The following is a 23,655-nucleotide window of genomic DNA, read 5'->3' on the forward strand; positions in this document are numbered from 1 at the left end:
ATACAATCTTAAACAGCAATTGTGCTAACTTAGTTTTTTGTTAGCAATTATTTCAAAATTATGTATAAATATAGAGTAGTATATAAAACAAGTTTTTAGTGTACAATTACTTATCGTACTAATTTTTAAAATAAATGTGAAATAAACAATATGTTTTTTAATTCAAAATGCTTATATTTTAATATGCACCAGTGCAATGTTATACTAAATGCAATTTTTTTACTCAACTCCCCACCAATTAAATTAAATTTTTAAATTAGAATTAAATTTCAACTTAAAAAATTTAATTAACTCCACTTTTAAGCCGTTCATTTAAATTTGTTTTTGAAGTGAGAAAAAAGATATTGTCTTAAATTTAAATGTTGTGTTTTAATTTAACTTAATACAAACTGAAATAAAACATTAATTCAACTTCTAATAATTGTTATTGTATATATTAGTATCACATTGACATTCAAAACTAAGTATATGAACTTAACAGTTTAAATTTAATTAATATTATTATCAGTTGTAATAATAACGCCAGGTCTTTCTAATTCTTGTTCCTCAAGTTTAGATATTAGCATGTCTCTCATAAAATCAATGTATTGTTGCTTTTGCTGCGACGAAGCAGAAAAAAGTGACCACCGGAATGTAAAACTTCAATCCTCTTCTCCTCTTCAAAAACATTTGCTAATTTCTCACTCATTTCTGGAGTTATAATTTTATCATTAGTTCCATATATATGCAAACTCGGTATTGTTAGAATGTCATCATAATAATCTTTGTGAGGTAGGCTGCCTGAACAAAATCCTGCGGCTACGATTGCAAACTTAAAATTAGTTTTCAAGCAACAACGATTTTGTAAATATAATATTAATCCCACGAAGCAGGCACCTTGGGAGAATCCAAGAATTCCATCAAAAGGACCTAATTCTTCATAGGCTTTTTCTATTAGTTGTAAAGATTCTCCGAACCAATTGCTGGTCCACCCTGTCTATCACCTTTAAATGTTACATCATTTCTATTAAACCACCAACTATATTGATCAGTTTCTACAGACTCTACATCTTCTAATACTCCAAATTCATCCACTACTTTGTGGGGTCCAGTAATATATATAAAATCAGCATATTTTTGCACGATTTTTCTAAAAGATCCTGTTTTTCCCTTTGAAAACTGGTCCACTTTGACGATAACCATGCAATGCTAATATTTTCAGTTTTTGTTGTGCCATTTATAGTAGTTTTACTATAAATTGCTCTTTTATTTGGTTTTCTCAACGCAATATGTTCAATTTAATTGAGATGTTTATTAAATAAGTTCTCAGATTTTAATAGAAGACAGAGATTATTATTACATATAATTTAATTAATTTGAAAATATAAAAGTGGAGTTATATTATATCATAACCTACAAAATATTTGATTTTTATCAATGAACTAGAATGAGAAATGAACAAGATATTTGACAGTGGATTAATGCCATTTAATATTGACGGTAGCAAGCTATATAAAGTAAATTAAGCTAACATTTTAGTCACATACTAAATGGCGCGAGTAGGATAACTGGCCATCGTCTAGATATTATCCTATTATACTGATAATTGGATTTTTGATTAGGATGGTACAGAAAAAAATAATTAATATCATGATTAATTGCGAGAACTTGCAGATTTTGGTGTAAGAAGTGAGATTTAGCAAATCACGATAGAAGTTTGAAAAATTCGCGCGCCCATTATTCAAAATTTTAATGAATTTTTATAATTAAATCACTTTTCCTAGTCCCCTAATCCTATATTTTTTTTGTGATGTTCGTTAATATCGTGAGTTTACTTTGAGAGACATTTTACATTTTCTTGAAGTTCAACATGTGAACTGAACGTGCTTGCACTATCTTAATAGTTTTTTAATATTTACAGTGTACAAGCGTATATTTTATTGGCTGAAAATTCAATCTCAAACATGTAGAAATTGAGCATCAAACATTTTGAGGGACAATACACAGCTGAGATTTCATATTAAGATAATTAATTAATCATTTAATTAAATGATTTCTTAAGTTGTTTACTTCCTCAGCGCCCGCAGCCACTTTGTTCTAGCGATTGTCCAGATTTAGCGTTCATTTTACTTGAGCCTACTTCCTACGTTTCCTTTGTTAATTTATCTCCGTGAGCTCGGATGCTAAAATATGGATGAAATTGTAGAATAGCGAAACGAGCGAAACGGTTAGAATATTTCTTTGAATTGTAAGAATATTTCTTTGAAAATAATATAATTCAAAAAACAACAGTTAGTATTTGTAATGATGATCTGAGGAGAAAGAAAAGAAAAATATTTATAATATTTATTTCTATGAAGGACATTCCAATCGTGTATGAAAATAGGCCTAACTACATAGATAAGTAAACATAAACTAACTAATACTAACTACTATGGCTGAAATTATTAACCAACTAATTGAAAATGATCTATATTTCATTATAAAGTTGATACATATCAAATTTTCTATATCCATACATCCTAAACATGTTAAGATAAGTCGCATTTAGTGCTGTTTAGTTTTACGCTATTTTTTAACATTTAAGCATCAATTAAGCGTTAAGCGGGTAGTTTTTACTTATGTTTATTTATCTCTTGGTCCCTAAATAATAAATATGAATTATTGGTTAGATTTTGGTGAAATGTTAAGCTGAAAGCGCCCCCTCTTACAACAGTTTCCAATAACTGTCAAAAAACTTCTAGTTGGCATCACGTCGTCGCTGATGCCAACGTAAGGAAATAAAAATATTGATGACGTCTTGTGTACGTGTAAAAGCCAGCAAAAAAGTTGTATGCGTGTCTTGTGTTTTCAATATATAGAATTGTGGACAACTGTGTTACGTTAAATAGTTTATTTCGCTGAGAAAGGTCTTACTAAATTTATTAATAATGGTAAGATACTAAACGTTCTAAATAATGATTCTTGGTATAAAGTGATAGAAAAAAATCATCTTGTTAAATCTGTGATATTTTAGTGGTTAATAATTGATATCTTGTAAAACCATGATATTCTGGTGATTGATTGTAACAACTTTGAATAGTGATGTATTAAAAATAGTCTTGTTCTATTAGTTCGTTTTTATCTTTTCATCGTACTTTAATTGTTAGAATACGTTGTGTTAATTTTGTTTAAATTTCTGTAACATCAAATATTTTGTTTAAAGGATTGAAATTTATATTATGAACTCATTTAATTTATGCACTATAGGTATATCTTAAAAGAGATCAAATTTTTATGTTACATTCATAGACTATTACATATATAATGAAATAATCATTACATATGTATCTACGAATAAGAACTACTGTGATCTTCAATTATAATTTCAACTAAATAGCTGGCAATAACTTACAGCCTGCTCCAGCAAGTTCAACATCTGTAGGGTCTAGCAGTAGGTCACCCAGCAAAGCAGGTGTTCCTCGAGGTGGATCAGGAGGTACAGTTAAACAAAGAAAAAATGCTCCAGCAACGTCTGCTCGCAACCACAATACTGGCACCTCATCAGGAGGTATGTGGAGGTTCTATACAGATGATTCCCCAGGAATAAAAGTGTAAGTTGATTGATGTAATGTTGATCCATATTGTGATTTGATTTTTCATTTAAACATTTTTTCATTCAACATATTTATTTTGGAATTATAAGAATGTAAACTTATATTGCAGAGGCCCTGTTCCCGTTCTTGTAATGTCTTTGCTGTTCATTGCTTCAGTATTTATGCTACATATTTGGGGGAAATATACAAGATCTTAAATCATTAAATATCATAAAATCTTTTTATACCCTATTTAAACAAGTGAATATTTTACATCTTACGGTATATGTGTGAATGGAGTTATCAGTTTATTCTGAGTATAAAATCTACTGTAAGAACTTTCACAACTGTTTTCATTAGATATTTATTTATAACTTTATAAAACTAAGTAATTTTATAAAACAATGAAAATATAATAATGAGTTTTATTCATCTTGAAATACACAATTAGTTATAAATATTACTTATAATTATTTATGAATGCACTCGACAGATGCATTCATAAATACACACTCAAACACAAATATGTATATATATATATATATATATATATATATATATATATATATATGTTGGTAAAACAGGTTGATAATAAAAATAAATAATCTAAATTTTGTTTCTTAAAGTGAATTTATAGATCCATATGTTTCGAGTCCCAATTCAACTCTTCTTCAGTGGAATTAGAACTAAATATATATATATATATATATATATATATATATATATATATATTTTGTATGATTCTGAATTATATACACATATATATATATATATATATATATATATGTGTGTGTGTGTGTGTGTGCGTGTGAATTTAGTTTTGCTTTACTAAATAAATAACTTAAATAAAATGTTTAATTTGAATGTGAGACTTCAATTCTTTTTTGCACTATGTTCCACCCCAAATTTTACATTGGAATAGTATTATAGCATGTAATAAAACATTACCATATTGGTATTATAATGCGACATGCGATAAAAATACATATTTATTTCTAAATTAAACCACAATATGTACTTATTTTATTCATTTCTATGCTTGATGCGCTTCTCGTTAGACATAAGCTCATCAGCGCCGTATGTTCGTATTGTGAAATATTTTAGCGAACCTACTAGCAATGACAGCAACCATATACAAATGTCATTAATCTTGTGCCAAAAGTTACATTTTGTGTCGTCCAATTATTTTCAACTTTTATACTAAATGTAACCATGGTACTATCTGGTATATGTTATAATATCCAACTGTATCCTCTAAAAGAATTAAGTAAAATGAATTATTTGCATTTTATATTTAAGCATAATAAACATCATCAGTAAAGTTTGGAACATGATGTTCAGAATAAACGAAAAGTTTTGAAGCTATATCAGCAAATATAGAAGACCAATACTCGAATACTTTAGCTTACCAAAAATTTTTGTTGAGACATAAATAAATTTGAAAGCAATCCAAATCTGTAGATGTATCAGGTTGGTTATCACTCCAACTGAAATATCGACAATAGTTAGTCCCATGGATCTCATTTTCATTGTACGGAGTTTTTACTATAGCAAAACTAAATAAAAAATCTTAAATTATAAGTTGTTATATGTATGAATACTTCAGTCACATTTAACCCCTTTGTTGCGTAACAGTTGAAATTGTTATCTTCATTTAGATTTTTTGGGTTGAAGGGTTATTTTTTGTTTAGTAACTTTCCACTTAAGGTTACCCTTACTTCACTCAATCCTTTTCTAAGTTATCTGTAATTAACTATGAGGTTACAAAAGAAAAATTCATGGATTCACAAATAAATATCTTAAAGCGTTTGTAGAGTATGACTAAATCAAATATCATTCTTAATATTAGTTACTTTAAGATTATACATTAATAGAGAAGAATAGTTATAGAACATAGGAAGTGTAGATTCTGAGGCCAGCCGCCCTCTGGACCCATAACACAGACTTCAACTTATTTCAGAAGATCAACTATGTGTTGACAAGGTTTGCATAAAGATTTTTTTTTATAACCTAGATTTAATCTCCTTTTCTGTATGATTCTATATAATTAAAGTATTAATTTATAAATATATATATATATATATACTTTTACAATACTTAAATAATATTTTCATTCCTTATAGACAAACATGTTGATCATATGTTTCATATTATGGCTGTTCAAAAAATTATTTTCATCTAGCTATCTTACCATGCGAGGTATAGATCCTCGCATGGTAATGAGTATGCAAAATTGCTTACTATTGATCACTGATGTCGAAATGATGTTAATTAATTTGAAGATGGAATATTAAAAAGAACTGATTTGATTTTTACCATCCAGTACACATCTGCAATATTGATGTCTTTAGAGTTTATTGAGTTGAGATCTAATACAAGTATTTATTAGATTATTTGTGGTAATAAGAGTTTTTATTTTAGTATTATAGAATTTGAGTTGTCATTAATTAATTTTATTCTTTTAGCTACTAGCAATTATAATTTGATGTCATTTTTTTATGTTTATGCTTCTCTTTTCTTTAGCAATGTTATAAAATTTTATAGCATATTTTTACTTTAACTAAAAATTGAAGTAACTTGCTCTAATATACAAATAGCATATGCATTAGGCTGAAAGTAACCACGTAAAAATACTACAAGAGTTAAAAAAAATTAAAGCTTTATTTATTCATAAGATACGATTCACATCGAGTCTGTTATTGATGAAGTTCTACTGCACTTGTTGTTAAAACTAATCTATTAATAACTTAAGCCTATAATTGAATAAACATGAATTTACAAAATATAAAAATTGTGCATATGTAGTCAACATAAACTTATAATAATAATAAATAGTAGTCTGCACAAAGGCAGGTCCATAAAATCAATGATTTTCTTCCCTTCCCTTGTTTATTATTCCCTTTATCATCTTATTACTATTAATTAATGACCATTGATAATTTTATAATCGTTTTTATGCATTTTTCTTTCCAAACTTGTGTTTCCATGCATCCTGGTACTGTGTTTCGGCTTTCAGTTCTCTGTATTTCCTCTTCTCATGTAAGTCATCAACCATCTGCACTATATATATAATTACAGGTTGCGGTCCAAGGGTACTCAGCGCCCGCATACTATTTGTTCATTGGAGCCCCCTTTCCTATTTTTTTTAACTGTTTCCACAGTCATTGAAATTATATGAAAAACTACGTGTAATGGCGCCCCCCCTCGCCGTTCCGCCTGCATTTTTCGCATGCATTGTATTCAGGTATATAGATATATATACAATTTTATTAATAGTTCTTACAATTTGATTATTCTTCTTGTTTTTTTTTTTTCAGACTTAATTCTTGATTGTGTGTGGACAAGATAATATGAACAAGAAGCAAGATTTTGATTGAGGTAGATAGAGATGGTACTTTACATAGATCTAGTGATGAAATTTACAATACTTTGGAACATATATTAGACAATTATTAATCAGAAGGTAATAAAGCATAAGCTTCTCGAGATACTTATTATTTATTTATTTATCCTTCACCAAGAACTTCAGCAAGATCTTTAAGACATGAACACTTAATGAAGATTTCAGGTGAAAGTGCATATTTATAATTAAATTAAAATTTAAAAATACACAATGAATAATCATAATTTATAAATAATAAATCATAGTTTATTAAATTATTCATTGTGTATTTTAAGATCAGTAAAATATTGATAAGGTGATAAGAAAAGTAAAATGTTAAACATATAAATAAATTTAATAAAAATAATCACCAAACAATAATATCAACTAATATAAGTAGTGTGCATGAATTTTAATAATTACACTAACTAGTGTATATGAATATTGAATTTCAATATTTTATATTCTCATTTAATGTTATTATATATATATATATATATATATATATATATATAATAATAATAATAAATTTAACAATATATATATATATATATATATATATATATATATATTTGATTGTTATGAATAATTGAAATAGAAAAAGTTGATCAGAATGTAACACATATTTAAGAATACATAAATTTACCTTTAAAAACCTGTTGACTTACATTTTTCCTGAAGTGCAATTGTATGCACACAGCCATGTAAGGTAGAAGATAACATTCTAGATCCTCCCCCCACGAAGTAATTGCGATTTCCATGGGGACCAGAGGCAAAGGCAAAGCGGAGGTTTTAGTCGGTGTTATACCCAGGCAATATTGAGTCCGACACACCCAGATAAAAGACCAGTCTGGGATGCGTAAATGCATTTCCTTCGCTATACAAAAAAAGACCATGTAAGGTATTGCTAACATTCAAACAATATAGCTGACTTTTAAATGTAAATTATTAAGTTTTTTCTTTTATAAAAAATAAACGAGTTTATTTTTATTTTCATCCGGTATGTACTGGTTACATATTAAACTGTAAAATATATAGTCACCATTTGTTACTCTTCTTGGCTTATAATTATGGTTGCATTGGGTGTGGTAGAAACGTAGCTTATTAAAATAACTTTTAATAAATTCTTAGGTATCATAATAATCATTATTGCACCTGTATATAATTTTTAGATCTTTATATAATATTAAAATTGTTATACTTACGAATTTAAACATATCCCTTTAAAACTTATAAATAATCACAATCACACCCAAAACAAATTGTAAAAATAGAAACGTCAAAAACTAATCCAACCAAGCGTTGCCAACAAAATAAACTTCAAGCTTAGAGAGACTGGTCCGTTACCGAGCAGATTGGTTAATTTTTAAAAAATAGCACATTTAGCGAAAAAATTGTGGATTTGTCACAATTATATATAATGATCATTATTCGGTAAAATCATATTGAACTAAAAAAATATAATTGTTATTTGTTTCGTTTAATTTGTTTAATTAGTTTAAAGAATTATGTTATTTTAAAATTCTTCAAATATTGTAATGTTTCATTTGCTAGTTATATGTAATGAAAACAAAATATAATCATCAACAGCTCATGTAATGCATTATTTTTAAGGAATGTTAAAATAGTTTGATCATTTAATTGAATGTAAATATAAATGAAATAAAGTTTTGCCAGTGGAATTTGGTTTAATTCATTTTTCATTGTAAATGAATAGAATTATTTTAATTGTGGCAATGTTTACAATTGGTTATAATAATAATATAACGATACTATTCAAGAACGGGCCGTGGAATTTTTGAATAGATGTAGATATATAATAATTCGGCCCTGCATTTAAGTTAGCTAGTGTGTGTTCGCAGTATGTTTTCGAGTTGAGACAATATACGTGCTAGATGGGCGGAGCCATGCGCTGTGGTAATTTTCTAGAAGCCGCTCAGTCGGCCAACGCCGCTTACAGAGTGAACATCTGCAAAGGAATAGTATATGTTATGTAGTGAGTGGAGTGAATAAATAAAAAGTGCATAAATGTGAATAATACACGTTACCCAATATAAACTAAAGTGATACGTATGGTATTATAACCATGTGCAAAGTTAATTGGAAAGTGGCGAACTTGAATCGGAGAGTGATGTGTTCCATAGGACTGTTTTAGTATAGCATATAAAAAATGTGTCTATTGAGGTGGTGTGTAAATTCAATTTTTGCCACGTAGTGAAGTGAAAAGCGTAATATTTCCTAATGAAGAGTTCGGAGCAAGATGGTTAGAGAGACTCGGCACCTTTGGGTCGGAAATTTACCCGATAATATACGCGAGGACCGAATACGAGAGCATTTTAAACGGTAAATTATTCAACGTGTCGTTGTTGTTAAGTGTTAATAGTTTGGTATTTGTGATTAAGTATGTGTATTGTTTTTCCATCGGAGGATGCGATATCTAGTTCTTCAATTTTCTAAATGTGTTCTAAGTTTGCGTGCTTATATGGAATTGTGTTATGTGCTCTTCGGGGCTAGTTCTGTTCCGCGTAGATGTTTGGATACGTTCACCCGCAATTGAAAGGCTCGACCAAGGGAAAATGTTAAATAAGTGCCTTTTCCTATTGTGCGAATCGACAGTGTGACCTGACCAGTAGGGAATATTATGTGCTTGTATTTTTCATTTCACAGCTTCACTACTCGCCGAACCTCTCGAGGATTTTGTGAGTTCATTCCAATTTTAACACTTTGCCAAACAAACATTTTTCCTTATTATTTTCCAGACACGAGCATTTTAGAGTTCACAGACCATAAAAGATATTTATTCTGTATGTTTCCATACTAGGCAGTTCTAATTGTGCAGTATTTAGAAAATAAATAGGAAAATTGAACTTTTTTTAAATAATTTAACGAAAATTGGTTAAAAAAATGTTTAAACATGATTTATCTATTTGCTTTGTGATTATTGTGTAATTTTTTTAGAACTGCAATATCTAGTAACGAATCGTTCAGAATCGATATCTTATTTATTATTACTTTGTTTTCGAATTATTGACTGCTAATATTTCGAGTATATATATTTACAGAGTCTATTAATCGGGCATAATATCAATAATTTTTATTAATTTATTGATTGATAGTTATAGCCGATTATTAGTCACTGTTAATACATATGCCAATATCATTATCTATAAATTTCTATATAATATGTATGTCATATAATCATTATATTATTTATTCTGAATTTAGTCTTATTTTTTCTCAATAAATTGTTCATTAATATTTTATTTTCTTCATTCTACGTTTCTGGGGTATTCTCTGACTCGGGAACTATTAAAAACGACCTATAATTTTTTTATACGATTATGCACTTCTTAACTATAGAAAAATTTTAAAAAAGTCGTTTCGCCTATGAAACTGCAAATAAAGTCAGTCGTTCGTTAAATGTTAAATTTTACATTTACTATGAATTGTATTTGAAGATACGTTGTGCTATAGATGTTTACATTTGGGAATACGTATGACGACTAAAATTATCGTTGCAAGTCTCACCGTCACTCGTCGGTCTAGTTAAGCTTAATAAACCCAGAAAGGAGATTGTTTGCAGAATCAATTTTATAAAAAGTACCAAAAAGCAATCAATTTTAGAACAGACACACAAACTTTACATGGTTTTTTACAATTTTGTTGAGCAAGCGAACAATAATCCACAAGCAGAAGATTACAGATGGTTCACAGACGGGCGTAAAATTACAAATGGTACACTTAAACGAAGAATTTGTTAAGAAAATGAATTCATAATTTTAGTTTTCATACATAATCGCAAACGTTTCATAAATCTATAGCTCGGCGTGTTACGTACGTAAAAAATATTTTTTTTTAATTTTGCAATAATTTTAAAAAACTGTATACTTGTATGAAAAATAATTTTGTGTGTATTTAATAGTTACTCAGGAGGTCATTATCTCCGAAACGTAGAATAAAATAAATGAAAAATGAATAATTTATAGAGGAAAAAGTAGGAATTTAGTTCACGAAATTGAAATCATAAATAATAATAACCATCTAGAAAAACACTGTATGTATATATATTAGGGTGGTCCTTAATATGGACATTTTCGAATTTCCTTGCTCTTAGGGTCTCAAATGCTTCTAAATTGGTAAAAGAATCCTCTATAAGTTTTAGATCTTATTATTGTCTTTTAGATAGTGCGCAATTCAATCATAGTTTTGTATGGAAATAGCATGGGAAAATTTTCAAAAATTAAAAAAATGTTTTTTAGATATAACTTAGCGAACAAATGAATGAGTTTTATTCAAAATTCGACGATCTATAAAACGTTATAAAAAACCTGTTTTGCAGAGCGTCGAATTTTCAATAAAAAATGACACGACTTGTCACTTTTAATTCAATTTTAATTAAAGTTTTTGAAATTTTTTCCATGCTATTTTCATACGAAGCTTCGATTGAATTGCGCACTATCTGAAAGTTAATATTAAGAGCTAAAACTTTTAGAGATTTTTTTTATCAACTTGGAAGCATTTTAGCCCCTGAGAGCAATAAAATTCGAAAATTTCCATATTAAGGACCACCCTTATATATATATATATATATATATATATATATATATACATTTTTAAAATTTTCCCCTTGCATTTCAATTGACAATCTGAGCTTTGTATATATATATGTATATTTATTTAGTTATTTATTTACTGTCGACGTTTCGGAACTAGGTACGTTCCATCTTCAGGACATCTGTCAAGAAACATGATCTTGATGAGATTTAGGCAAACAATATGTTTAAGAAAAGAAAATGGATTTTTTAAATTAGTTGAAAAAATAATATACAGAAATATGATAATATGATCAAAATGAAAATGATAAAAATAAATGAGTGGATTATCTAACAGGATCCTGTTAATAAATTAATAATAATTTCTTCAAAAAATTATTTTTCATCTATACATTTCGGCTATAACTCTAGCCGAAATTATATGTATATAATTTCTACATAGTTTCATCATCAGGTTTTTTGCCAAAAACATTTTTTTAACCAATATTAAGTGGTAAATAATATCTGCTCCTCAGTTTCTAATATTTAAAAAAATCTCTTTTAAAAGAGCTACTTAATCCCTTCCTTCATTTTTTACATTCTGTATTCAAGGTCTGTATATACGGAAGAATTAAAATAAAGCAACATATAAAACTATAATCATTACTATAACTATTACATAAAGTACGATAAAAAAGTTAAAATGAGAGGAAGAATATAGAGGTGTATATTATATATGATTATGAATGTCAGTTTTTTAAAGCAATATATTGTTTTTTAAATATTTTGATCTTGATCCAGACTCAGGGAATTATCTCAAGTGTATATTTTCTACTCCGTGGTGTGTTTTCATCAGTATATGAAGATAGATGTTTTATTTAACAAAGCTCAGATTGTGTGTCAATTGAAATGAAAGGGGAACTTCAAATTAGATAAAGTCTTAAATTTAATAAGTAAATATTAAATGAAGTCTTAAATTTAATTTTATAGATTGCATAATAAGGATCATGAAATAAACAGCATAATATATATAAAACGGAATAAAATTTATTCGTTGGAAGTAGATGAAATAGTTCAAAGAGAATTGTTTAATTTAAAAAAACGTACGCCTGTAATCACACTAATTTTTCAATCGTCACTGACATTGTGACCATATTTAATTCCTTTAACAACATCAAAAAATGATTCATTTACATTATTATTCATGATTCATGAATTTATAATAATTAAAATAAATGTAGTATTTTTCTTTGCCGTTTCCTTTTTTGTTAATTTTTGATACGTAATCAAATGTGCAGCTTTTGTTTAAATTTTTATATCCTGTTAAGAATACATCCACCACTTACAAAATAAACATGTATTGATCAACCCTAACACAACGGTTTATAGCACTGTCAACTGTGACTAAAAGTAAAAAATATTGAGGAATTTAAAAAAAAATACTAATTTTATTAATTTAAATAAATAATAACTATAATTGGTATTTGTATTTTTTCCCGAAGCAAGTTACATGAACTTGCTCTATAGATGTAAATAATCGACTTAATTAATAAAAAATAAATTAATTTATGAGTGATTAAAAGTATTCCGAGTGGATTTATTACACATATTTCAACTTGGAGTATTTTCTAAAAGCAAATTTTCACTAATCAATAATTTTTATAATTGAACCAGTTTCCGTAGGACTTTAATGGTTTAGTATGTTCAATAAGACCAAGTACTCTATCGTTATACCAAGTAAAACGTCTAATTTTAATTTTAACAAACGTCAAAAAAACTACTCATTTTCTCAAACATTGATGATTTTTTAAAGTTGAACAACTTGCCGTAAGGCCGTAATATTTCAGTAAGTTCTATAAGACTATAATATATATCGCAAAAAAAAGTTCCATAAAAATCGGCTTAAATTTTTTTTCAACAGTTAATTACAAGAAAACGGCTTGGTAATTTTTACCTAGAACTAATCAGTATCATTCCCAACTGATATCTTTCGAACAGTTTTTGATTTTTTAAAATCGATTAGGTAGTATGAGCTTGAATGTGGACGATTTTTTTTCACTTTTCTGTTACTTACAAAGAAACGGCTCGGCAGATCGTTGCACAAAATTAATAAACGCTAGTCCTCATAGAGATACATCGAATGACTTTTAAATTTTGGAAATCGGTTCAGCCGTTTTTGAGAAAACGTCGATTTACGGCAAAAAATCTGTTCACATACTCACACTCACACACGCACACACATACTTTTTCTAAATTTGGTCTCATTCTATTCAGAATGGCTTGAAACGTCGAGGAAACATAAAATTAGTAAATCGAATTTTTTTTATGACTTCTGCTTCGGGAAGTTAATAAACAATGTTAAGTCATCCTAACTAATTTTATTTGTTATATCCTATTCCAGCTTTTTAAATTTTATGAAATTATCATCTTGCTGAAGTTTAAGTTTATGTATATATAAAGAGGGTAGTATGAAAATTTATTATACCGTAACAATTTTACAATAATTTTTCTCTGTTTATTTATTTTTCTGCTTAGTCTCAACGAAGCTTCGATCTCTCTGCCTCGTTTACCCTAAGTACTTGGGGATTTAATCTCTTTACAAAGATAATGTGGTAATTTTTACTTTCAACTTGTAAAGAACCTTGTACACTTTTGTAATGGTTTTAATATTTTGAAGATAATCATGTAAGATATCTCCATGACTATCCAAGGATTCGTTAGAAATGTTCAAAAGAACATGTTTTTGGTTAAACCTGATTCAACGCAGCATCCGCCATTCTTTATGTGTGAATCTTGATTTTTAAGTTGGCGATTGTTTAATGCTACTTGGTGAACTTCACCCATATTGCCATCAACAATTGCAGTTTTTGGACGATAGTAAATGAGTTTACAGAATCTCTTTACATACGGTTTAAGACATCTTTGATTTGAGTAGGCGATTTGAGCTCGAACGAGTATTTACCAAAAACTGAGCCTTTCAAGTAGCCGGAACTTGGTCATGGATAAAGGTCGTATGCTTTCAGAATACCCTCGTGTGCATATATAATGTGTTTTGTTAAAACTGAGCACAAAATTCAAACATAGAAATTATACAGATCATTTTTTGTTGCTGATTTTTGAGCATATCGGAACATATTAGATATGTGCCTCTGATCTGGGAAAAGAACAAAGTCACTCCTGGCTGGCGTGCACGAAAATATAACGGATCAAAAATATAATATGATGTTTGTTGAGTTTCAAACAATTTCACATATGAAGAATATAGGTCCAGAAATCTAGCCTGTCGTCATTTTTATTTGCTTGCTTTAAAATTGTGTAGGATACTTCCTTGTCTTCTTTTTTATCAAAACCATTTGATTTTATTCAATTTATTTTTAAAAAATCTTTAACCTTGTCTTTATTCCTGTCCCATAGTTTAGATTATTAATTAACAGCAGAACGCAAATGTACATGTAATGTTTAATTAATATAACATTTTTATTTATCACTAGTTTTTCACTAATATGTACCAATAACGTAATTATATGAAATAGTATAATATACATTTTAAAATATTTATCTTATTACCTATATATTTATATTTCATACGATCATCTAAAGCTGGATATGCGATTTTGTTCGGGATTAATTTGCTTATGGGGCACAACTGGTGTAACCGCCTAAAAAAGGTGATTTTTGGGAATTTATATTAAAAAAAAACTACTTTATCTATCATTTCAAAATTTTAGGAATATAATAATACATGTTTTAACAATACATAGTAAAATTTTTGAAGAAAAAAATTAAATATTTTTTAAGTTATCGTCGATCTCCAACGGCGCGACAAAAAAGGCCCTTCACTGCTGCAGTGATTCGTGAATGAAATTTTAAAAAAAAAACTTGTTAAATTAGATAATATTGTCTGTAAAATAAACTACGAAAAAGAAAAAAAAATCAAAAATTGACAAAATGACGGCGTTTTTTTTTTTTTTTTTTTTAAAAAAAGTCGATTTTACCCAAAATTTTGGTCGTTTTTGGACTGCCAAAATTCGATTTTTGATCCGATCAAAAAATCGATAGTTCATTTAACGGAGAGCTATATATAGAACATATATAGAGCATGTAAAAAAATGATAGCGATCGGATCATTTGTTTTTGAGTAATCGCTGCAGCAAATTCGGAAAAATCTGTTTCGAGAAAACGCGTTTAAAGATTAAATGATCGTTATACTATATACTTTATATACACTCTTTAAATGGCTGTAACTCAAAAACTATTTAAGATATCGATTTAAAATTTTGGTATGTTATTTTTGAAGGTATAACCTATCGAAATATGGAAAAATTGAAAATTCGATTTTTTGAAAATTTTACACTAGTTGTGCGCCTTAATTAATATAAATGCAAACTTGTAATTAACTTTTTTTTTACTAAATTATAAAGGATTATTGCTACGTACATATATCATTTGTTCCCGAAACTAAAATTATTTTTAATAGGTAATATATATACTGTTTCCTTACATGCAGAGCGATAATAAATTTGACTTATGTTAATAATGTAAAATTAATAATTATTCTATATTTCTATAAGGTGATATTCGCGTTAATAATATTTTTAACTACTATCGACTGACATTATTGAACACAGTATATTGAGATATGCAGTATATACTGAGGTACTTAATCAAATTATAACATATATATTATATGTTATTTAGATTTGTTGATTTTATTACGCTTATATTCATTCTTTTTATACCTTTATCTAAATAATATAAATATTTGTCTGGTTCTGATAACCATTTCTGCGATAATAACCAATGTCACATTTTTAAAATAAGAAATCCAAGTATAATTTTTTCTATATAGTTCTATTAAGTACAAAAAGAGGGGTTATTTTACAAGAATTTAAAAAAACATGCTACATATCATGATTTTATAATAAATATTATTATATTTATTAATTTTTTTACAAGTAATATACAACACTTGACTAATATATGATTTTTTTTGTCATAAAGTGTTATCCAACGAGATCCTTATTTTGCTCCTTTGATCCTCTGAGCAGTTTGTACTACCTCTAGATCCGCGCATTATTTTTTGCAAAAAAAGTTATATTTGCGATTATCTTTAATAAACTTTTATGCTCACTTTATATAAAGGATCTTTGGTTAAGAAATATGAAATATATTGTTCGCATAATCCTAGAATATTTTTTCGATAGCACGTGTACGCCCTCTAATGCTTAATATCGAATTACTTGTCTTTTGCACTAGTTTCATCACATTTATTGGGCTATCGTTCGGCGATTTTACTAATTTTACATTGGATAAAGTTTGTTTTTTATAGGTTTTACTATATTTCTTATTAGAGTTTTGCTCAATTCTCAAACCGTGTTATAGCGAAACCATGCTTTAAAAGTACCGTGTTATGAGTCTCAATTTTTCAACCGTGTTAAAGCGAATCCGTGTATAGAAGTAACGGGTTAAGAGGGGGTTACCTGTATATCTAATTGCAAGAGTACAATTACCAGATATTCTTCATAGTTAATTGAAGTTCTCTGAGATATAGTTAATCGCAAATAGAAATGTCTATTGCAGAAGAAGAAAAGGCTTCACTTTAAATTGAACATAGTGTATTGATATCTTTTCATTGCGTTTATTTCAATTTTTCGATAAATTCGAATCAAAATCTATTTTTTTTTTCAAATTCTAATGACGCACAACGATATGCTGAATTGCCGAGTATATAAATGGTATTTCAATATGCTGAGAATAAACATCCAGAGTGGTAATTATACATTCCGCCTATCGAAATATTAAACATTTTTGTTATATATACTTAAATTATATTTTATATAAAATGTAATACGCACACCATATATAAACATTAAAGATGTTGATTAATACTAGAAAGAATGAATCATTCATAAAGTAATAATATATATAAGAAACTTCCTTATCAAATACTTCTATTATGCATAAAATGAACAAGCCTATTTCAATATCAGTAATTTTAATCATTAACAACCAGAGCAGGTAATTGTACATTCGAAATATCCAATCGCTTATCGAAATATTAAACATTTTTGTTATATATACTTCAATTGTATTTTATATCAAATCCAGTTACGCATACCATATATATTTAAACATTAAACATATTGAGTTATACTAGAAATAATGAATCATACAATATATATATATATATATATATATATATATATATATATATATATATATATATGAGAAAATTTCTTATCCAATACTTTTATTATGCATAAAATCAACATGCATATTTTTATATCAATAATTTTAATCATTCTAATCACATTTCTAACTTACACACACATACACACATAATATATATTAGGTTGTCAAATATCTTCCTTCCGCTTTTTTGCTCTTGGTTTATAATACAAAAAGGCGGAAGGGAGATATTTGACAACCTTATATATTAGGGTGGTCCTTAAAATGGTCATCCTCGAATTTCCTTGCTCCCAGGGGCTTAAATGGTTTCAAATAGATAAAAAACAATTCTCTGAAAGTTTTAACTCTTAATATTAACGTTTAGATAGAGCGCAATTCAATCAAAGTTTGTATGGAAATAGCATGGAAAAATTTTCAAAATTTTAAAATTGTTTTCTAGGTGTAATTTAGCGAACAAATGAATGAATAAAACATTCATTTGTCGCTGAGTTATACCTAAAATATTTTTTTTAAATTTTCAAAAAAAATTTCATGCTCTCTCCATGCGAAGTTTGATTGAATTGCGCTCTATCTAAACGTTAATATTAAGAGCTAAAACTTTCAGAGAATTGTTTTTTATCTATTAGGAACCATTTGAGCCCCTGGGAGCAAGGAAATTCGAAAATGACCATTTTAAGGACCACCCTAATATATATATATATATATATATATATATATATATATATATATATATATTTTCTAATTTTCTTGCTCCCAGGGGCTCAAATGCTTCCAAATTGATAAAAATTAAAAATACTCTATAAGTTTTAGCTCTTAATATTGTCTTTTAGATAATGCGCTATTCAATCAAAGTTTTGTATGGAAATAGTATGGGAAAATTTACAAAAATTTTAAAAATGTTTTTTAAGTATAACTTAGCGAACAAATGAATGAGTTTTATTCAAAATTCGACGCTCTACAAAACAAATTATAAAAAACAGTTTTGCAAAGCGTCGAATTTTCAATAAAAAATGACACGAATTTTCACTTTTAATTCATTTGTCGCTAAGTTATACCTAAATAATTTTTTTTATTTATTAATTTTTAATATATTAGCATACCTGTATATAATATATATATTAGCATACCCGGCCACGCTTTGCTGTGGCTTCAATCTACTGAATATATTTCATCTATCATTTTTTATGTTGATATCTTTATCTTTATCTTAAGACTTCTTTATTTGGTTACATAACAATGTATATTTGCAATATACTTGAATGTTTTTTTTTGCGAATTGCTCAAAATATTTTATTTTTGGCGTTACATATTTGTCATTATTTCATACTTTTGTCTACAAAATATTTTTTTAATAAATTATTAAAAATATAATATTTATGCTTTGATTCTTATTTATGGTATGTTTTTTTGATGTATGTCTATGCTTACACATAAGCATGCAATTAATATAACTTCGATTAATCAAATTATGGCGTTCTATAATTTTCGACTCTAATAAATTTTTAAATATTGTTTCATGAATGTAAATCAGTTAAAAGTGTGTCCAAGCATCGTACAGCACTAATTTGTTCACCAAATCTATCTGATTTTATATTGTAATTATTGCTACTGTCCCTGACCTTAAAACATACATTTGATAAATACTTCAATTATTACCTTAAGTTTTTTCAACAACCCATATACACTTAGATGTATGAAAAATAAATAGTAGCCAATTCTTAGATCTACTGAATACGCATATGAAATTTGGTAAAAACTTTTAGAGAATTTTTCTTTATCAATTTGAAAAGAGAAAAAAAAGAAATTCGGAAATATACATATTAAGGAGCACCTTGATGTATGTGTATATATATATATATATATATATATATAATATATTGAAATTCAAAATTCAAGTCAAAATAATATTGTATTATATATTTGATCAAATAATAAATTATAATAGAGTATTATTTAATATGAACTTTCAAAAAAAAACTAATTAAATATAAAATTAAATAACTTACTGCGCTGAAAATTTAATTCTTTAGGAATTTGATTTTTTACCAGTAAAAGGCATTTAGCCCTCACACAAAGATATCAAAGATTTCAAATCGTTGCTTGAATCTTAAATAATTTTATGAATGTCAGTCATACTAAATGAAGGCTAGATATTATATAATGCAAATGAAATAATAAAATGTCCAATAATTCCAAACTAATTTTCCTGGGGCAGGCACGATGACGTCGCTTTGCTTACAATTAGTGCGAATGCATATTAGAGTGTTAAATTTGCTTTAGAAATTCTAATATGTACGGCTTCTCGTAAAGTTCATGTAGAATTTACTCTATGCAAACATTTTAATTATTAGAATAGTTTAGAGTGAAGCTTTTGAATTTGTACAGAAATGTACTAGTTTTGTTTTTGGGAAGCATTTCAGGAATTATTGATATGTGTTTAGTAAGCTTATTTACTTACCTTCAGTTGTTAAAGTCCATCGAAGACTTCTTATATGTGAACAAATTATTTTCTAAAATAAAATGCTTATTATAGAGGAACTCTATACAGTAATTTGAATTGGATTTATAACATTTAATTTTGGAATTAATTAACTTATTCGAGGAATAACTTTTCATCTTTTTTTATATGATGATAGACTCCCCAATAAAATGATCAATCCATTGATCCTTACGTTAGATTTTATGAAATTACTCACTTTCATTTATTTAATTTTTAGTTTCAGAGTCCCTGCTATAATTTTCTAGTAAATTCCCAATACATGAAAGATTTCTGTTTGTTTAGCAGCTATTTTAGTTTAAATTTTTTGGGTAATTGAAGGAATAATATTTCTATTGTTGAAGAAATTTAATTTGAAATAAATTCTTGATTGTTTTTACTAATACGCCCTGTTGTGACAAAATATATTTTGTTGAATAATTTAATTTCTCTCATTGTGGTTCACCATTCGTGATGATCTCTAATTGGTATGTGTATAGATCTTTATTCTAATTCTATTCATTCAGTTTTGCAAGTTGTGCAATTCATCATTAGTAAATAATCCTAAATAAATGCGTAACCTCCATCTAGATAGGGTGATTGATTGCACTTATAAGTAATCTATGAGCTTTTATAACAGAGCAGGATATATGTACAGGAAATATTAAAGTGTTTTTTGCGGAACAAGGAGCAAATCGATTTTAGTTATTTTTGTAAAATGTTGCCCGTTGGCTTTCCACAAAGCTCTCCCCAAAACTTGCCCATTTTTTAATTTTGCTTAATACCACTCTTAGAATATTTAAATGCATACCATTTTTCTGCATGAGTATTGCTGATATACTTTCATTGGATATATGGTTTTCACTACCTGGATCATCTTTCAATACCAAAATTGAATATTTTTGACTAGTGGGTTCACAATTTGTTAGGTGGCGTGTATCACATTTTATGGTCAACACAGTATAAACCGCAATAAGCCTAATTAATTGTAAATATCTAATTATTTGTTTCCAAATGCTCTCATTAAACGAATCAAAATTTCATATATCGAAAAAAAAATTTCAGAAGGTTTATCTCTATTTTTTACATATTTTGTGGCTCAAAGAAGCATTATGCAGCCTTCTCCCAATTTTTTTCAACATAATTTTTGGAGTATTTACATATTTTATACTATTGGCATTTGATATACTAATATGTGCTACTCTTTATAGCGATACTTCATTGCATATATTATTATCAAAGATATTATAAATGCGAATCATTGTTTTTATGCAAACTTTTGCATACAATAAATAAATGTATCAATGGTTCTCTGATAATAGTTCGGTATTGTACGTATATCTGCATTCAGGGAGATTTTTGCTGCAAATGCAATTTATATATCTTTCACAGCACCTTGATGTGCTTTATTATTTTTGACTTAATATTCAGTTTATTGATGGAAAAATAATATGAGTATATAAATTATTTTAATAATTGAAAAATTTACCTAAAATAAGCTTTTGCATGGATGAAGAACACGTGCAATATTCGTAAATTATACAACAATCAGAGTTATTGACAAAACTCTATAAGTTACAGGGCTAAATTTTCACTGTGTGAAAAAGTGAGAACTGAACGAACGCAGCTTATTGTCAGTGTAATTCAGTTTTTAGACTAAGTTCTTGATTAGTTAATCTGTCACTTTTAATAGTCGTTTGCAATTTGAATTTTAGCAACAATATAGCTTGCTATTGTTCATGATTCAAGGGCTTTTTTCCTTTCCATTTTAAATAATATTTTTACTACGACTGTTAATAAATGTCAAGTTGTTACATTTTACCGTGTATGACTTTTAATTAGATTATTAGAGTAAAAAGTGAATAGCAGTATGTCCATTAGCATGATATCCGAAAAATGGTTATAAAAAAATAATGTAATAATCACAAAAAAATAATAAAAAATTTAGGATTAATGTTGAATTATTAGATAATTTTTCTTCCAATACCTTTTTCTCTATATATATTTTTGTATTCTAACAGCGATCAGAATCTATGAGCTGTTATAATGATATTTCTGAACTACGCATTGTTATAGAAAACCCAAATGTTGGCCTAACTATGTTCGATATCCTTTACTATATTAGATTTACTCTCATATTGCTGGCATATAGTCTACTTTGATGCTATTTATGTTTTCAAGTGGACACTGATGTCTTCACACTGCTTGACATCAGGTGTCTGAGGCAGATATCGAACCTACTATCTTCTGTTAAGGAAGACGGAACCTCCAACTGGGTCCCCGTAAACAATTTTTAGAAAAAAAAATTGTACAAATAGATAACTGTATTTGTTTTCTACTTTGATGCAACAGTGTAGGGTAGAGCTTTTTTACATGAAAACATATTCTATTCATGTTTAAGTGGAAACCGATGTCCTTACTGCTTGACATCAGGAGATTTTATCCATTTTTTTTATTTTTCACAATTTTCACTCATTTGCTGAACTTGCATCTTAGACGATATTTGTATTTTTGTCGTATTAGTAGTCATTTACAATAGGTTTGATGTTTTTTGTTGAGTCTGTTTTAACTAATATAATACTAAATTTGTGTTTTGTCAAGTTCATCAACTATGCTATCACATCGAGATGAAGGCATTAGCCCACTCCAGATGAAGGCATTACATTTTTTTTATTCAATACTATATTCACAACTGTTCAGCAATTTGTTTAGCAAGTTTGTTAATTTACCATTGCCAGTCGTAATAGGGAGATCTACATATCATAATGTCATGCTGAAAAAAACAATCTAATAGTTTGTTTTTTTATTCGTTATAAATAACATTAACAATATTTTAATGATAAAATATAACTTAAATATTTTCTTATTAACGCGCACTCCATTAATTGTATTCCATAGCACCAAATTGGCTTGAGTAATGTTTTTATATGAATGGTGCTTATTGTAGAGCTTAGTCTGTATAGTTCCTAATAAGCAGTAAAGCTTTTTGGTTTTATTCGCCTATTAAGGGGGTATTCTAGTGTAGAAATTCAAAAAAATCGATCTTATTTATTTCATATTTTCAAAGTTTAACTATCTAAGAATATGGGTACGAGAAGGTTTTTTGAAAATTTGGATTATTTTCGGAGATATAGACATTTTACTGACTGGGTCTTCATACTGGTTTGGCTTCACGCAAAACTTTAATGCGTTTTTTCTCAGACAACACACTTTTTCAGTACTGTTGACACGATTTCTCGAGTTTTAATCGACCGATTCACTTGAAACGTTCAGAGAGTCTTGTTTATAGACCTATCTATAGCCCGAAGTAGGATTATGCCCAAATTCCACATTTACTATTTTTTAAAAATTCGAGAAACTCAAAGAAACAGTAAAAAAAAAACTTTTTTTTTTCAAACAGTCGCCCATTTTAAAAAAAAAAAAAAAATTTTTTACTCATCGCTAGTTCGGGCGATTGCGACATCATTGTAGATTAATAATCTTTTTATTTTCTTTTATTTCTGATGGCTAGGAGGGCTGAAA

At 27.7% G+C, this 23,655-nt stretch overlaps 2 protein-coding genes and 1 long non-coding RNA gene across 3 annotated transcripts; 2 read left to right on the forward strand and 1 right to left on the reverse strand.

The window, feature by feature from the left end:
* Positions 1–571: 571 nt before the first annotated feature.
* Positions 572–1,320, reverse strand: LOC113374921 (esterase CG5412-like). Its single transcript, XM_026614882.1, is given in 3 exon segments — positions 572–948; positions 951–1,152; positions 1,154–1,320. Coding segments are annotated over 3 exon segments (642 nt in total). The 5' UTR covers positions 1,217–1,320.
* Positions 1,321–2,756: 1,436 nt separating this feature from the next.
* On the forward strand, positions 2,757–3,872 carry LOC113377644 (protein transport protein Sec61 subunit beta-like). Its single transcript, XM_026618026.1, has 3 exons — positions 2,757–2,912; positions 3,376–3,572; positions 3,685–3,872. Exons 1-3 carry the CDS (start codon positions 2,910–2,912, stop codon positions 3,770–3,772), a joined length of 288 nt encoding a protein of 95 aa, XP_026473811.1. The 5' UTR covers positions 2,757–2,909; the 3' UTR covers positions 3,773–3,872.
* Positions 3,873–4,706: 834 nt separating this feature from the next.
* LOC113377645 lies at positions 4,707–6,987 on the forward strand. The gene is made up of 4 exons (XR_003367108.1): positions 4,707–4,801; positions 5,414–5,537; positions 6,633–6,798; positions 6,872–6,987. It is a non-coding gene; the product is annotated as an uncharacterized LOC113377645 (long non-coding RNA).
* Positions 6,988–23,655: the final 16,668 nt, after the last annotated feature.

The sequence above is a fragment of the Ctenocephalides felis genome, unplaced genomic scaffold, assembly GCF_003426905.1.
Source record: "Ctenocephalides felis isolate EL2017-DRISC unplaced genomic scaffold, ASM342690v1 CF-g0.4_SCAFFOLD_01886, whole genome shotgun sequence".
NCBI classification, from domain to species: Eukaryota; Metazoa; Arthropoda; class Insecta; order Siphonaptera; family Pulicidae; genus Ctenocephalides; species Ctenocephalides felis.